The sequence below is a fragment of the Amborella trichopoda genome, chromosome 5 (genome assembly GCF_054954075.1).
Source record: "Amborella trichopoda isolate Santa Cruz 75 chromosome 5, AtrichopodaSantaCruz75HAP2 v2.0, whole genome shotgun sequence".
Lineage (NCBI taxonomy): Eukaryota > Viridiplantae > Streptophyta > Magnoliopsida > Amborellales > Amborellaceae > Amborella > Amborella trichopoda.
In genome coordinates, this window is record NC_142340.1 from 38,610,748 (window position 1) to 38,628,229 (window position 17,482).

Consider the following 17,482-nt stretch of genomic DNA (forward strand, 5'->3'; position numbering starts at 1 on the left):
TGTTTTATATTCTTCACATATGCGAGTTTAAAAGTGGAGTGGATGCTCAAATGTTGATATCAAAATATTTTGTATAAAAAAATTTAAAATAAAACAGTGTAGATTTGTGGCATTATAATAGGTTATATCTCAGCTACATTCGGAGCTTATGGTTAGATAAGAGAAAGTATATAACTACTATACATTTCTTTTTTTCAATAAGCACTTTTGGAACAACTTAAGAATTCTTAGATGATTATTATAAAAAAATTTTGAAATTTAATTTTCCTATCACTTAGATCTCACTATCTAAAATTGGAAGGTCTCCATTCAATCTTGATATATCTATGTTTTTAGTGCATAGAAGGTACAATTAGGGAATTTTTTTTTTTTTTTTTTTTTTTTTTTAACCTATGGTTTGAAGGGGTTATATCCCAAAAATAAACGTTATACTCCCCCGAGAGCAGATTAGATTTCGGCTTCTCATTTGTCATTTGCAACAATCAGAACGGGCTCATAAGGGCGTTTTAGTCATTTACTCATTTATTCCTTTGTTACAAAAAAAAAACAAAAAGTGCAGGGACTGAGGGCGGCCGTCTCATTTAAATTTCTCCTTTCTGCATTTTTTTGACTTCATCTCTTATGATGGCAATGGCGGGAGATTCCACTTGGGTTGGTAAAAAACCCCTGCGTCGCCTTGGTGGCATGGCTGATGCCCTCTCCTTGGCCTCTGATTTAGGGTTTTCAATCCCGTCGGTTCAGGTATTGCTTTTTTTAAAAAAATTTGGCTTACTTTTCAGTGTTCAGTGTCCTCAATTCTTCTGCTACTAATTCTAGGGTTTTTTTGCGACATTTATTTTTAGTATTTTTCATGGAATTTTGGTTTCTTTTGATGAACTGATGTTGAATTTGATTGATCTGTATCACTAATGGTTATCTGAATGTAAGATGGGGCATTTTGCATTTTTATTGGGTACACATATGAAATGAATTATTGGAAATTTTGGAATTATTCTATATTTGAAATTATTGTGTTTTTGTCTATAATTTATCATGTAGGTACGAAATGCCTTGCCTATTTGTTATCTTTTTTTAAATTGAATAACTTTATTTTTGCATTGATTTTCTTTTTCTTTTTTTCTCTCTTATGGGACTTTATATTATCTCTTCTATTATTTTAGCTTTTCTCTTAAAAAAAAAAAATTCTCAATGAAATGCTGGGCTTCAGTTTGCAAATTGGAGAGAAACAAGATTCTTTGATTTTTATTGCAGAGAGATTTTTCAGTTCATTCTGCTTTTTCTCGCTCCTAGATCATTTCTTGTTGTTGGTGCTTTTGAAAGCTGCAGTTGTCATTCGAAACCTTGAAGATTTTTACATTTCCTCTATGTTTTCTTTCTTTTCTTCAGTTCTTATTTAAGAATATTTAATTGAGCATGATGCCATTTTTTTAATTTAATGTACGTTATGGAAATACAAAGCCCTGAGTTGGTTCTCCCTTTTAAACTTTTTTCTACTTGCATTTTCAACTTATTCAAGGGTCGAAAACTATAGTTTGTATGAAAGAGACGGAATATAATTTATGTTTTATCAGAAAATATATGTAGGGGAATTTGAGGAAGCAGAAAAATCAGCAAGAAACGAAACCAAACACAAGCATAATTCAAGAAACATTTAGTTTCTTTTCCACACCCAAGACGGGGTTGTAAAAGCCTAAGCTTTTCTCTCTTTCAATTTTTAAAAATGATGTGGATCCCCTCAAGGCCTCACATACTTTTTATAAATTATAATTTAATGTTTCAAGTACAAAAACTGTCCACACATTATACATTGACCCATATATCCTAACTTAACTTAAAATTTGTAATGACAGTTTTACCCCTACAAACAGTTCCAATAAATAGTACTCATGAATAGTACTGGTTAATAGTACTCATGAAATAAATAAATAAAATATAACAACCTAGAATTCCAAAAAACTAAAAACTCTTGAAATGAACCCTAAAACTAAAGCTATAATATACATCATTTGAAATTGAATAAAAATAAAAAATAAAGATAATTTTTCCCTCCGTCATTCTCCCCTGGTTGTAGAAAACTTGTCCTCAAGTTTTGGAGTGTGCTAAGATGAATTCAGCATCAAAACCACCTTCTTCAACCTTGTTCTTCTTTGTTTGCTCAAAGATTATTCATGGTAAAAAGAATTTATGAATAAAGGGTTCTTGATATGTATATTGAGAAATTGATGCAATTTTATCAAATTCAGATATTCTTAAACTCCTATTGAAAATAATGTGATACTTTAAACTCAATTCTCTAGTCTTTAGAGGATTTTCTCTCATCTATTTCATTACTCTATAAAATCAAGGCCACAATTCACGGTTTATCAGTTGACCACACTTCCATTTCGCTACTCTGATTCCAATGCGCTAAATCTCTTGAATTCTCCTGTTCATTGATATTAATGAGATCTTCAAAGGCCATGATTCAGACCAATCCTTCTGTGTCCTTCTTTCCATATTCTTCACCTTCTTCCAAAATATCTTTATCATCTTGATCTTATCATTGATCGGATCTTCTAAGAAATCTTGTTGTTCATTTTAGTATATACCGAAGACTGGTGGTGAATTCCAATCTATAACTTGTCCATCTTTTATGCAATTTGTGTCAAAATCAATAATCTCATCATTCAAATCGAAAACCCTAATGTGATATTCCACACATCTAGGCCTTCTGTCGCTATCTTTAACACTTGACTCCCCACGCAGAGTGCAAAAGTGAAAAGGTTTGTACTTGAGATTCTCTTGGGCTAAAAGATCATCCATTATTGAGGCTTGTGAATTGCTGCGTCAGCTGTTGAACTATCCTTTCAAATTCCTCAGTTCTGTCATCTATGGGATTACAACGCGGATCTACAAATATCCCCCTTCTATGGCCCCCTTCTCGTTGCCATGGGGTCGGCGAAATTACAAACCCTAGGCAAATAATCAACAAAAAACTACTGAAATCAACAAGATCTAGGTTTTAGTAAAACTTTGGCTAAAATCAGTAAACCTTAGAGCCCCATTGTAAGTTTCCTGCTTTGTTGTGGACCTAAGGCACCAAAAAATCAATGCTGTTGTAACTCCATATGGTGCTACAGTAAAATCAACAAGAAACAAAGCCAAATACAAGCACAATTCAAGAAACCTATGGTTTCTTCTCCACACCCAAGCTAGGGTTGCAAAAGCTTAAACTTTTCTCTTTTTCTAAAAAGCATGTGGAATATGACCCCCGCAAGGCCCAACGCACCTCTTATATACTATAATTTAATGTTCCAAATACAAAAAGTGTCCAAATAAATAATAACTTGACCTGTATATTCTAACTTAACAAATTTGTAATAACAATTTGATTACCTCTGTGAATAGCTCCAATGAACAGTTTTCGTGAATAGTACTAATGAAATAAATAAAATATATAAAAACCTTAGAATTCCCAAAAACTAAAAGCCCCTAGAAGCAAACACTAAACTAAAACTATGATATACATCCTTTGAAAATGAAAAAAAATAAAACATAAGGATAAGTTTGCCCTCCATCAAAATTTTAAAGAGAATAATTTTTTGAAATGGGAAGCCTGAATTGAGTTGAGTGATTTGTTGAGATTAGTCTTCATAAGCAAGAATCCGTATCACATTGGTTTTAATGTCTAACTGGGTGTCCTATTTACTGGCTTCTAAGTTGGTTCATGGTTCACCAGTTATCAAGAGTTGGTTTGTTATATTTCCTATTATTGATGGAATCTAGTAAGAAAAACCTGTTTTGTTATGGTCTTCTGGAGAATATGGATGACTAGAACTGACACTGAATTCGAGCTTTATCAACTTCTTTATAAGTTGTTCTCAAAGATTGTGTAGCTTCTTGCATGAATTTCTAAGCAAGCCTGCTATTGAGTTTACTAAGTTTTTCCGACTCATCTTCTGGCCATGAATTGCTATGCCTCCTTGTCTGATTGAGTTATAAAATCTTAGTGCTGAGTTAATGATAATAGTAAGGCAAAACTAGCCCTGGCAGTTTAATGGTTATGCTGATCCATCTTGTTAATTCAAGATGGCTACAGACGGAACCATAATACTGATGCTTATATGGGTCTAGGTTGTTATGTAATTTAAGTCTCACCAGGGATTGTAGGAAGAAACTCCATGCATGTTATTAATTCTAGTAGAAATATTTCTGCTCTCTCTTATTATCTTCAGTTGACTTAACTGCTGAAGCATGCGAAAATTGAGAACAATAGACTAATGGTTTGGTTGAATCATCTCTATTGTAATTTGTTCTAACTATGATTTTAAGGGAGTTTACATGTTCTTTTGAGGCCACCATCCTTACTTCTATGGTTTATCAATTAGAGGTGTGAGTTTGTCCTCTTTACTTTCTGCATTTCATTTCTTTATGATCACTAACTGTATTTTGTTTAAGTAACTGAAACATGCAAGTATGGTTGTGTATGATTTACAAACTGGGTATAACAAACACAAAAAAGGAAAAAAAATGAAAAAAAGAATATGTATACACCAAAAACAAAACACTGTTTTACATTGTCTCCGACCTTATGTCAATCATTGGCAATGATTATTGAGTAGCTTTGGCCTTTGAGCCTTCACTTTGACTAAAGAGTCTGCTACTGGGTTTGCCTCTCTATTTTCATTGATAGTGTTGAAAGAATGTTGAAGTTATTGTGAACACAATCTTTGGCCTAACCAAAGAGATCAGAGGGCATGAGATGCCTTGTAACTTAAGAATAGCTGGATTTATAAGATAATCTGCTCTAATTGAAGTACAAATTATTTTTGTCATCCAGTGACCTGTATTTGATTTCATCTAATCTTGTTTTTGTCTCTTTTCATTAATTGTGTTTTAACCTTAACAGGATGATACACAGAGTTCACCAAATACATCAACAACTCCTGATAAGAGTGATGCCCTAGTAAGAGTCCTAAGGGAGCTTACACTAGTGCAAAGAAATTTGGCGAACTTGCAAGTGGAACTTCAAGGTAGGAAGGTATGGCAAATTGTATTTTTCTGGAAGCTAATTTAAGATGTGATGCATATATATATATATATATATATATATATATATATATATATTATTGATCTAATTATTTTGCTTTCATTAGGCACGAGAGAATTTTTATCATATTTTCTGGAAGAACGTATTCTTTCTTGTTCACATGGCCCAAATCAAGTACAAGCAAGCAATTTTTTTTGGGACTTAATTTGAATCTCATAATACTTTGAGTCTCTTTGAGACTGGGAGAGTTTTCACTTTAGTTTTTCATTGTTTTGTCCAGACATAGGATAGACCCATGCAAATCTAATTGATGAATCCAAGTATCAAAAATGAATTTTTAGATATGTTTTAATTACTCTCACATAAACTTCTCTTTTTTTTTTTTTGGACAAGCTTCTCATAAACTTCTTATAACTTGCATATTATATATTATAAATACTATAGTAAAAGACATCATATATTTACTAAGCATTATAGTAAAAATAATAATATTGCGTCATACAACGTAAATATTATAGTAAAAGAACACTATACATATGCACTACTATTGTTCTGTTATAGTAGAACTCTAATTGACAATATATTGTAGGTTTTAGTAGAGAATAAGCAGTAAGAGGAATAGCCAGAAAAGTGGATCTTAGATGTCCACACCCCATCACATTATCTTATATACTTGTAAAATAGTTTTACTGGCTACTGCTTTCTAGATTGAAGAATCTTTGTCCTCTTTTCAAGTTTACTCATGGGAAAATGTTACTATTTTTTGCATGTGTTTTCTGATTGAGTCCTCCCTTCCACTGAGCAACTATTTTTATAAGTGACTAGTGTTGCATTTAGCTATTTTATTTTGATCGATTATATTACTAATAGAGAATGTGCCTATGCATTATGCACAATCTTTTCTGTTCTTTTTGTATTGTGGATTTATGATTTGCCCATGACTTTTTATTATCAGTCTTGCATGTCTAGAGTATGATAATTCAACGAAGTTGCAGAGAAGTCATTTCTTTATTTGAATTTGTATTCATGGAACCATGCTAAACTCTCTTGTCGTTTCTGTTTTATTTTTGTTTAATTTCTTGTTTTTAAGTTTGTTGCTTTTGCTATGCTCGTCTTAATGGCCCAGTTAACTAGCTTTCCGACCATTTTAAAAATGATAAAAATGGCTTTACAGGATGATAAGAGTGTTGCTCATCTTACGCATGTGAGTGAAATGGAAGAGAAATGTGAATCACTGGCTCGGTATACTGCTATATTGAAAGATGTTATTCAAAACAAGGTAAAGTACTCTTGACAATTCTGTATTTGTTTTAATGCAGAGAAGTATTGCTTAGTTAATATTTCTGCTTGACTTTTTGTGAAATTTAGCTTATTTCAGCATACTGTTATGTGCTATTACGTTTATTGTTCTTGCGCTGGTAGGAATCTTGTGCCTTCTGTAATACCTATGTCCTACTGGTCCTGCAACTAAGAAATCCGAATCTTTTTCTCTGTAGACATCAAAACATCTCAAAGAATTATAATCTGTTATTTGCTTGGAGAATGTTAATGGTTGTCTAATGGTTATGTGCTCAATCTGACCTCTGAGAATAGTTTCTAATGCTTTCCTGCCCAATGGATACAATGGAATTCTGACTTCTGAGAGATTATGAATGGTTCTAATGACTGAAAAGTACAATGGATTAAAGTATGATTGTTAGAAGACCTGCAATTTTTTCCTTCTCTTTTTGGAATATTTGGGTAAGTACTAGCTTTCCAAAACTTGGCTGAGTTACTCGGCCTCAGCATCTTGCCGAGGCAAGTTTTGGTGACAACTGGATTTATCAAAAAGACTTATAAAATTAAAAATATTTTTACGAAACCACAAATGAATGCTGAATAAATATGTTATATAGGATTTGTAATTTTTCATGTTATGTGCTCTATTTTTGTGTTTTTCCTGTTTTTTAGATTTTCCTGAATTGTTTTAAGTTATAAACCCAAATTTTCCATATTCCATCTCCTATGTACTTTTTTTTCATCTTTGTCTTTTGGGGGGGTGTGGGGGTTTTTTGAGACCTTTTTGGGCTCGTACATTACTCAGGCGAGCGCACTTGGACTTCTAGTCAATTATTGACTCTGCACTTTCTTCCTCTTTCCCTTCACATAATTCTAGATTTTATCTTCTTCCTCTTCCTAGATATTTTTCTTCTTCTTTCCCTTTGCATAAATCTAGTTTCCTCTTTCTATTCACATAATTCTAGATTTTATCTCCTTCCTCTTCCTACATCTTCTTCCTCCTCTTTTCCTTCACATAATTCTAAATTTTATCTCCTTCCTTTCCCACATCTTCTTCCTCTTTCCCATATAAATCTAAAACAAGAGAGGAAAAGAAAGGAACAAAAAAGGAGAAAGAAGGAGGGGGGGGGGGGAATCATCTCTATGGGGAATCATGTGCCTAGTTCTCCTTCTTTAGGGCCTCACTCCCCCCAAATTTCTCTCTTTAGGGCATCAGCACCTAGTTGTTCAACACCTCTTTCTTCTTGTTTCGCTTGACAAGATCTCAAAGTTCCTATTTCTTTGAAACCCTAATTCTCTATATCTACTCTCTAGGCAATCACTTGCTGAATTTTCTTCTTATAGAGCACCACATGCTCACTTTTCAACAACCTCTACTGAAATTTCAGTAGCCTTTTTCTCTTTCAACTTCTAACCCCACATAATGTCTTTCTCTAACCCGTTTTCTATGGTCCCTACAAAGTGGACTTCTTCCAATTTCGTAACATGGAAAACCATTCATTTGTGGTCAGAAAACCCACGGGTTATTTAGATGGTTTTTTAAAATCCCCTTCTAGACTTCTTAAAAAAAGTGAGATTGATGAGACTGGAAAAACAAGGGTAGTCTCATTCACAAAGCATGCATATGAGGAATGGGTTGCTATCAGTTAACAACTCATTGTATGGATCAGTGCAACTCTCTCTAAAGGAATCCTCGTAGAAAACATTGGAATGCCCACAGGTACAGAATTAAGGAAGGCTTTACATGAATCCTTCTCATGGGTCTCAGAGGCACACGTGACACGCTTGAAACTTGAACTTCAGCAATGCAAACAAGAAAAGATGACGATAATGGAATATTATAATAGAACTAAAGGTCTTTGCGATCAGCTTGCCATGATCCAACAACCTGCCGGTTGATAAAGTATATGATGTTCTAGCTGGTCTGAGTAACGAATGCAAAATGTCCATCACTCAGTAACTGCTATGCCACTATTTCCCACATTTTTAGAGCTATGCGGCTGTGTCCATTGTTACTACAACATGAGTTCCTTTTTCATAGCCAACCTACATTGAAACATATCCTAAATCAAGATTCTCATGACTGCTACTCACAGTCAGCAACCCTGGAACATTTAATGCTGGACGAGGTGGATGTGGATGGAGTCATGACAATAGGTTGTAAAAGAGCAGGTGGATTCCATCCATTTCCACCTAATCAAGGGTGTAGCCCTCTTCCTGCTCCCAATTACCATCCACAGAATGCAGATCTGGGGTATAGAGGGGTGGCATGTCCAATCAGTGGTCGCCAAAACCATACTGCTGTCGACTATTGTTATTGCTACAATCAGAAGGGACAAAGCTCAAATACTAATGAAGACAAAGTTGCAGCCTTAAACATTGCAACGGAAGCCATGCCATTGTCTTCATTAAATGATCAAGCATGGATTGACGACAATGGGCAGGTAATCATGTTATAGGTGATCTTGGTAAAATTCTGACGCTTTACCCTTATTAGCAGTGGTTCTGTAATAACTGGAGATGGGTCCTCTCTTCCTATCAACATGTAGGAAATGCTCTTGTAAACTATTGTAATGGTCTCATTCTTTTGAATAATGTATTTTTAGTCCCTAAAATCAAGCGTATTCACATTTTTGTTTCTCAGTTAACTCAAGAAAATAAGTCATACTTTGGTGATACATCATCCTCTATTTTTTTAAGGATCCATTATCCGAGACAATATTTGCTGGGGGGATTCGACAAAGACGTCTATATATGTATTTAATGATGAATCGAGAAAGCTCCCATTGTTAGTATCTTCGTTTAAAATAAATTAGAATATCTATGTTTGGCATTGCCGTCTGGGTCATTGCAATCATGAGTCAATTAGTAGGTTATGTAAAGTAGGTTTAGTTCCATCAATGTCTACGAGCCAGAATTTTTTTTTATGTCATGCATATCTACATTCCCAAATTCCATTTTCCAATTCTAATAAAAGAATTTCATCACCTTTGAATTAATTCATTCTGATGTGTGGGGACCTGCATCAGTTTCTTTTTCTTCTCATGCCAAATATTATGTGATCTTTGTGAATGATTTTTCATGATGTACTTGGATTTATTTCTACAAGGAAAATTCTGAAGTATTCAAAACATTCATACAGTTCAAAATTTTGTTGAGAACCATTTTCATAGGCCAATCTTGTTCCTTTGTTGTGATGGGGGCGATGAGTTCTCGTGTCATGCATTTAAAAACTACTTGGAGAATAATGGGATAGGGCAACAGATTTCATGTCCACATACCCTACAACAAAACGGAGGAGCATAATGAAAGCATCGCCATATTGGTGAGTTTTCTCTTTCCTTGATGTTCGCTAGCGGGGTACCAAAATATCTATGGACTAAAGCTTTTCACATGTCTGTTTATGTCATAAATAGATTGGCCGCTCACGTTTTAAATGGTCACACTCCTTATGATATGTTTTATGAAAGGCATGCAGATTACTGGTATCTTCAATCTTTTGGATGCCATGCTTATGTTCATATAGATCATAGTCAAAGGAAGAAATTTTCTCCTGAAGCGGAAGCGTGCATTTTTTTTTGGATATGAAGATGCTCATAATGGCTATCACTATTACAGCCATAAACTTACATGTGTTCTTACATCAGGAAATGTTACCTTTGATGAAATGAGGATGTGCAATCCACCTAAAATTATTTTATCGCAAAGATGAAACAAGGCCAGCGAGGGTACGGTTCAAAATAATCAGCGGATTCCATAGTGCAAAATAAAGAAGTTGTTCTCCCTGTATGCACTCCTAGTGATACTTTTAGCCAAACACTGTTGATGAGGATGTTTCTCATCAACCTGGCGAAGATTTTAAATATCTTTATGATAAGGAACCTCCATTTTTGCTACAGTCTAATGTTGCCCCCTCCCCCCAAGGAGTTATTTTTTATCTTAGATGAAACAAAGGGGAGCAAGACGCTTCCACATATAAAAGATTTATAGCTGGTGAAAGAAAATTAATTAATGATCTGAAAAATACAGAAGCATGGCAGGTGCCCTTCAGTATCTTATCCTTACTCGCCCTGAGATTGCTTTTGCACTAAATCAGGTATACCAATTCATGCATGCTCATAGCAATGTTCACTTGGAAACCTTAAAACATATAGTCCAATATATCAAAGGTATTATCAATCAAGGCATCAAATATCATAAAAATTGTATAGATGTTGATTTTGCTTCCAATATTGGATACTCGCATGCGGATTAGGCTGGAGATCCTAACGCTGCAGGTCAGTTTAGGATATTATGTTATTTAGGAAGAAATTTGGTTTCTTGGAGGAGCAAGAAACAAAAATGTGGCGAGATTGAGCATAAAAGCTGAATACAGGGCATTGACAAGTGTTGTGGCAGAGATTCCTTAGATTTGGAACTTGGTTACATCACTTGGATATAATGTGCAGCCCACAACAATTCACTGTCATAATCTGAGTGCACGAGCTATCACAGCTAATCCTATTTTCCATGATCGCACTGATCACATTTACATTAAATGTTAGTTTGTGCGAGGGAAGATTTAAGAAGATGCAAATCAAGTAGAGCATATTGGGACTGGGAATCAAAATGCTGATATCTTCAACAAAGGACCCAAGTGAAAGACATCGTTTTCTAAAGGACAAATTATACATGTTCACACACGATATACAATTTGAGGGGGTGTGTAAAGAATATGTACTTAATATAATTGTCATTCTGTGTTTCGCCTTGTACCATGTTGTCATGATCATCATAGTCAAGGGCATAATTGTTGACATAGACACAGCAGGGAGCCCCACAATTTTGGATGTGCACAGTTGGTGGATCCCACAAGTCAAGCTCACCATGGTTTCTATGTAATTTAATTGTGAAGAGAGTCCCAAAGAGAGTTAATGCACATATGAGTGTGAAATGTGGGAATGTTGTAAGAATTAAATAGGTTGGAAGTTGTGTTGTGTTGGGAGTTTATAGGAGTCATTGTTAGAAAAACTGGGCGATCTAACCGCTAACCGCCCTGTTAGATCGGAACAGCTAGTGGCCAGTTCCGGTTTTAGACGGTTTTGGTGATCGACCGGTATTTAAAAAAAAACAATTAAAAAAATGTATATAAATTCCCAAAAATAACAAATTTGGTTTGTAATGCATTTTTTAATATTCTTTATATTATGGTAAAGATTAAAAATTGTTTTTGTCATTAATACTCACTTTAATTCAAAAATCGATTCATTAAAATCTATTTTTTCATTAATTTTCAACTTCATTTTAATGTGTTTTGTTTTAATCATTCTTTATATCCTTTTCATATTTTAGTAAATTTTTTGCATCCTTTTTTATTTTTTCAACAATCATTCTTTGTATCCTTTTTCATATTTTAGTAGATTTTTTTGTTGCATCGTTTTTATTTTTTCAACACTTTTTTTATCACCCTTGACTTGCCCGGTTAGAACAATTGAATCAGCCGGTTTTCTGGTTGGGCCGGTTAAACCACTTCTGGGCCCATGTCTAGTTAACCGTTCGGGTTCGATTTTGCGAACACTGATAGGAGTCATTACTTGCCTAGTGGTTGTATGGGTGTCTAGGGAGTTGTAGGGATTCTTAGGAAATCTCCAGATTTGTTATGGCAATGATGTTGGGTTTTTAATGTTTTCTTTTTGGAAAGAACACATGATTATAAAAGGGGGTGATATGCCAAGCTTTGAAAGTATGTAATACTCATCTTACAATTGCATAATAGTTCAAGTTTGGCTGTTGTTGAGCAATGCTCTCCGACAAGTTCTGTTCTTTTCCTCCTTTTTTTCTTGATTGTTCTTTATCTTAGCTGCTGTCTAGTTCTCCCTCATCAATTGTACAATGTGATTATATATACAGAAAAAAGTGAGGCATGCCGCAAGTTAGATTAAGGGGGATTTCATTACTTCTTTCTCTTATTCTATCTCTCTCTCTTCAAGCGTTTATCAATTACGTCCTTTGCGATCTCTTAGCTTCCATTATGTTTAGAAAATGTTTAAAGAATATGTGGCATGCTGCTGTTTTCTGGAAGTTGTTTTGATTTCTACATGTACTATGATTCCGAGGAAAGTTTATTTAATTTTGTCTTGGAATTTTGTTTTGATTGTATTGTATTTTGTGACGTGGGACCGGTCATAGAGGAGCCCTTTCTTTTCTAGGTTTTCTTTGTTACTCATCACTAGACTTTTATTAGATGACATGGAACTGCTTCATTTGCCTTAGCTTATACCCATAACAGTGGCATGAAAATTCAGATTCTTGTCTAAGTTAGATGTGTTGTACTAGACTATGCTTAAGGAGCTGATTTTATTTAGTATGAACAGTGCTATGTGCAATCCCTCTAATTATATCTTTTATTGGCAGGATAGGATCATTGCTCGACTTCAACAGCCATATTCACTTGATTGCATCCCAGTAGAAGCAGAATATCAGGTAGGACATTCAATCATCATTATCTTTTTTTGAAGTGTGATCTTTTATCTTTTTTTATTGTTAAGTAAGCAACTATAGAACTACCTGGGATGCTCTCTCTCTTTCTGTGATCTATTATCTTTTTTTATTGTTAAGCAAGCAACTATAGAACTGTCTGAGATGCTCTCTCTCTCTCAACACCCCACCCACACACATGTGCACACATTTCTTGGGAAGGCCATTCTGGAAGTAAGTATGAACTCATTTTCCAAATTCCTTGAAAAATATCTTAATTATGTTTTACCCATGTGTCTTCTTCTTGTGCCTCACACTTTTCTTTTGTTTTATGTTTTCCTCGCATATTCCTCATTCTTCCCAAGTTTCCATGCATTCATAATTTCTGTTCTCTTACCTGATTCCCTTAATCCAAGGCATTTCAAGGGCAAAATGTCTCACGCTTTGCAGAATAAATTTATTCTCAGGTGTCCATCACCCAAATAAATTTATTCATCACCCTCTTAAATTTGGAGTGAGTGAAAGTCCATTTTCAGAAATCATTTTAAAACAGGTGTGGGCCTTACAGTTTAGACACCTGTGGCCCCTTGGTGGGAATGAAATTAAGCATGGTTTAGGGGTTTAATTAAATGCAGAAACTAGTTAAGGACCCTAGTTTTGAAAATGAATTTTTGCCCCAAGAGTGGATTCTTATGAATCAAAAGGAACCGTTTTCTAAAAGTGATCAATTTTTGAAAAGGGATTTTAATTTTTAGAAGGCCTGGTCAGAGCTGGGCCGCTTCCGTCTTAGACCAAAAGGACTTGGAAATCTCAAGTATTTTTTGCGTCAAGCTCGTGCTCCTTGTCTCATGCTTGCGCGTCAATAAATATTCATCACCCGAATCAATGTCTCACGCTTTGGAAAATAAATTTTTTCTCGGTTGTCCATCACCTGAATAAATTTATTCATCGAGCAAGCCTACCTAAGGAAGGTTCCTGTTACCTGAACCATGTTGGATTGCAAGACCCCAATTACCATACCAATTTTCAATTTGTTTTCAAAACAGTTTACTTGAGCAAATGATAAACTGTGCCGCCATTGTTTGCCAATTCATCCCATTTGTTTCATTCTCAAACCTTTCTAACCTGGGACTTCTGTTCCCTTCGATGCACAAAGGAATATCCTGCATGAGAAATCGTATGCTGATTTGGTGAACAGCCCTTTGTATTTATGTTTGGTTCTTCTATAAGGTGAGATTCATAGCAGGACAACACAAACCACCCAACAAAAGGAAGAATGAATGTAAGATGTTTCGACCTATTTGAGAACCAGAAAGCTGGATTTCTTGTTAGTTCAGCAGATAAAATCCAGAAACTGAATAAGTCTATCTAGTAAACTATATAAACATATCTATCATAGAACTTCTTATTTGAAATCTGTCAAGCAATGAAGTAGTGTACACCAAATTATTCACAATTCATAAATCATCCAACCTAAAACCAATTTCTGATGTGCTACGACCGCAAGCTTGTTCTATTTGGACTTCATACCACCCTGTGTCTATGGATTTAATTTGTTTGGCTCCTAAATAAGTATGCCTGACCTTAACCGGCATTACCTATGACGAAATCCATTTTTTATTGGTAGTGTAAGATGGAAAACATGAAATCCGTGATCTGTCAAGAGCTCCTTTCCACTAGCTTCTACTTTTAGTGTGGTTGATTAACATAGCTCCTAGAAGTCTTAGTAGAGTTATGACATTATCTAGCAAGTTTTCTAAATTATTTTAGCTCAATCAATATTAACCATAAGATCCATTTTGACAACCTTGGTAGGAGTCTAGAAGAGGGACATTTTGGATCTGAACAATACCTCTGTAACAGTGTTTGCTGAACAGGTTGAAACTTTATTGAATATTTGCAAGTTACACTTCTACATTTTGGGGCCAGCCAAAAACAGAGATATTTTTGGAATGACCCTCTCTGTACCTAAGTTTCTTCCATGGGTAATGAGAATGTCCTATTGGTCGCATCAATGTTTTTAAAATTGGCTCAGCCACGGAACTTTGCCCCTAGCCTGGCCGAGTTACTTGGGTGAGTCTGAATCAACTCACCCTAGTCCAAGCTGAGCCTTACAACATGGCCAAAAAAGGGAAAACATTTCGTGAAAAGTAGCAAGATAGGAAAATAAAAAAAGAGAAAAATAATAGAAATGATCTTTTACAGAAACGGCATATAAAAAAGATGTAAAATGACCTTTCTTGATGGCATGATAATTTCTTCTTGCTGAAATTAACTTATGTTGCATTACTATTCTGGTAGAAACGAAAATGTAAAACATTATCTTCTATAAACATTTACTATTACATCTTTAAAACAAAAAATCCAACGTTATAAAATATTTTATCTCTTTGTAAAATTTTACTCTATATACAAGAAAATTGGAAGTATACGTGAATCTTACTCATTTTTTGTTATAGATTGCAACGAAAGATGTAACAACAAGTGAGTAAATGCTAGATCAAGTCCTATTTTTAAAGAGAACTCAAGATTAGGCTTAGGTATGAAATTCATTGAAGACCGACCACCCGTTGCGTAGAAATCACAAGTTTTTGGGAATCAGGCTTCAGAATCTTCAATTTCTCAAATCCATGAAATTGCTTGTGTTTTTCTCAACTCTAGTTGATCTAGTTAATAGATTGGGCAAAAGTAAGTAGGTATAAGAAAAGTTGTTTTTTGAATGGTACTAGGGCAAGTCTGACTTATGTAAAACTCGGCAGAACTCAGGCAAGTCTTCCTAGTTTTATAGAACTGCAGTGAGTTTGTACCATAACGTGCCCGAGTCTGTACACTTTTTTTAATAAATGTACACCCTTGAATTTCAGGGGGCCTTCAGGCTCAGCAGGGTGCTGAGTTCGAGTGAATTGGAGGAGTCAAGGTTAAACTCGCCAAGTTGTAAAACACTGTTTACATTTAATTGTATACACAATCAAATTGAAGATGACTTACTACTTAAGGTCTTGATTCTTGCAGAACTTCTGAGGATGCTCTAGTGCACAATGCGTAATCTCTGACCATTATTGAGATCAACTGCTCTGTAGATGTTCTCAACGCTGTACTGACAGTGAATTATACTAGAGAGTTTCCGTAAAAAATTTAGTTGAAATAAGTCTTTCTCTGTTTATTCATCTACATTTTGAGTTGTGAGGTATCTCATGATTTGAAATTGGCATCCAAACATGTCCATTTTACTCTTACTGGTGTATTTCCTCTAAAGGTGCCTTTTAAATTCCTAAAGACTCCTGTTTTTGGATGAATACTGCAAAGATTAATTGCCCCCGATTCTTTTTCCTGTTACAAAGGTCGCTAATTGAATTTGTTGTCTGCTGATTAATTATTTTTGACAATTTGTCTCTGACATATAGATGATTGTGATGGTTATTTATTGGGCATGTAAATGCTTGATCTGATATGTGTTTTTCTTTCTTTCTCCTGCAGCAACAATTTTCAGAATTGCTGATCAAAGCTGCCAGTGATTATGGAGCATTGACAGCATCTGTTGCAGATTTTCAGTGGAGCCAAAATTTTAAGGAGCCACCTTCAATTTGGGGGGTAATCTTAGAAATCATCTTGTTCAGAACGAGTTAGGAAAAGATAGTTGTCAAAAAGAAAAATGTCATGATAAGATGGTGATCTATGGCAACTAGGGATCTATTCAAATTGATGAGTTTTTTCTGGCTTAGCATCCCAAATATTGGTTTTTCTGTTTACTTGTTTTCCTCCATGATCAATTTAAAAAAATAAAATAAAATCCAGAGTTTGTAAAAAGTGCCAAAAAGTTAGAAGTCCTTACCTATGTATTTTTGTTTTTCCAATTAATTAAATTTCTTTCAATAAAACACGTGCATACAGTTACAGCTATAGTTTAGTCCTCAGTATCTAGTTGACATCTTGTTTAGAAAGTGTGAAGCATGGATTTGTGATCTGTGGCTTGTGTAGGAAATGTTGAGGCCGATACCAGTTGCCTTAGCTTCTTGCACCCGATTCTTTGAGGCTACAACCGCAATGAGAGAGTCATTTGCTGCTCTTCAAAAGTTAAGGGTGGGTTCCACATCAGCGCGAACCCCTTCTAAGGGCTCACAAGGGCGAACAGATCCCGAGTGCATGACACCCCCTCATTGGAAGCCTGATTACATTGTGGACGAGCCATGTTCTGATGATCCAGTAATCCGAACTCGTAGAAGACAAGAAGAGGTGGTAATGGCTTCCATGGCTGATTTATCCGAGTTTGGTGATACACCTGAGGTGGATTCCTTTAACAGGAGGTTATCTTGGCCCCCTTCAAATATGAAAAGCACATGATGAAAGAATATAGCCTGCTCTTCATTCTTCATTCTCTTACACTCTTTTTGTTATGCATCTCCTCCTTCATTCTTCGTTCCTAACCTTCTTTTTGTTTTGGTTAGCCTCTCTCTAGTCAATGTCCTCTATCACTTGCCTTTGTTTTATTGGGTATGTTTCTCCTATTCTCTCACTGTTCTTGCTTTCTATTATTTTGCTCAAATGCTGTGTTGTTTGTGTGATTTATAATTTGTGTAATATTTGTATGAGACCTCTCTTGGGACCGTCGGTTGTTTACTATTTGATCAGAGGGTCTGTAAGTCTCCAGAGATTTCAGCCTCTGAATTCATTTGACGTGCAGTCGTTTTTGAGAAAGAGCATGGTTTTTGAACCCAAGGT

At 35.1% G+C, this 17,482-nt stretch overlaps 1 protein-coding gene across 4 annotated transcripts; it reads left to right on the forward strand.

The window, feature by feature from the left end:
• The first annotated feature begins 551 nt into the window (after positions 1 to 551).
• On the forward strand, positions 552 to 17,479 carry AUG2 (HAUS augmin-like complex subunit). Of its 4 annotated transcripts, none has more exons than XR_016056207.1 (7): positions 552 to 741; positions 4,889 to 5,020; positions 6,204 to 6,308; positions 12,701 to 12,769; positions 15,628 to 15,680; positions 15,776 to 16,354; positions 16,742 to 17,458. XR_016056207.1 is itself a non-coding variant. In XM_020666499.2 (7 exons), the coding sequence occupies exons 1-7, from the start codon at positions 622 to 624 to the stop codon at positions 17,102 to 17,104; spliced, it is 1,035 nt and encodes a 344-aa protein (XP_020522158.1). In that variant the 5' UTR covers positions 552 to 621; the 3' UTR covers positions 17,105 to 17,479. The 4 variants fall into 4 exon arrangements, 3 of the variants coding, with proteins under 3 accessions (XP_020522158.1, XP_006843140.1, XP_088723940.1); XM_020666499.2 differs by having other exon boundaries at positions 15,628 to 15,759; positions 16,241 to 16,354; positions 16,742 to 17,479; XM_006843077.4 differs by lacking the exon at positions 15,628 to 15,680 and having other exon boundaries at positions 16,241 to 16,354; positions 16,742 to 17,479.
• Positions 17,480 to 17,482: the final 3 nt, after the last annotated feature.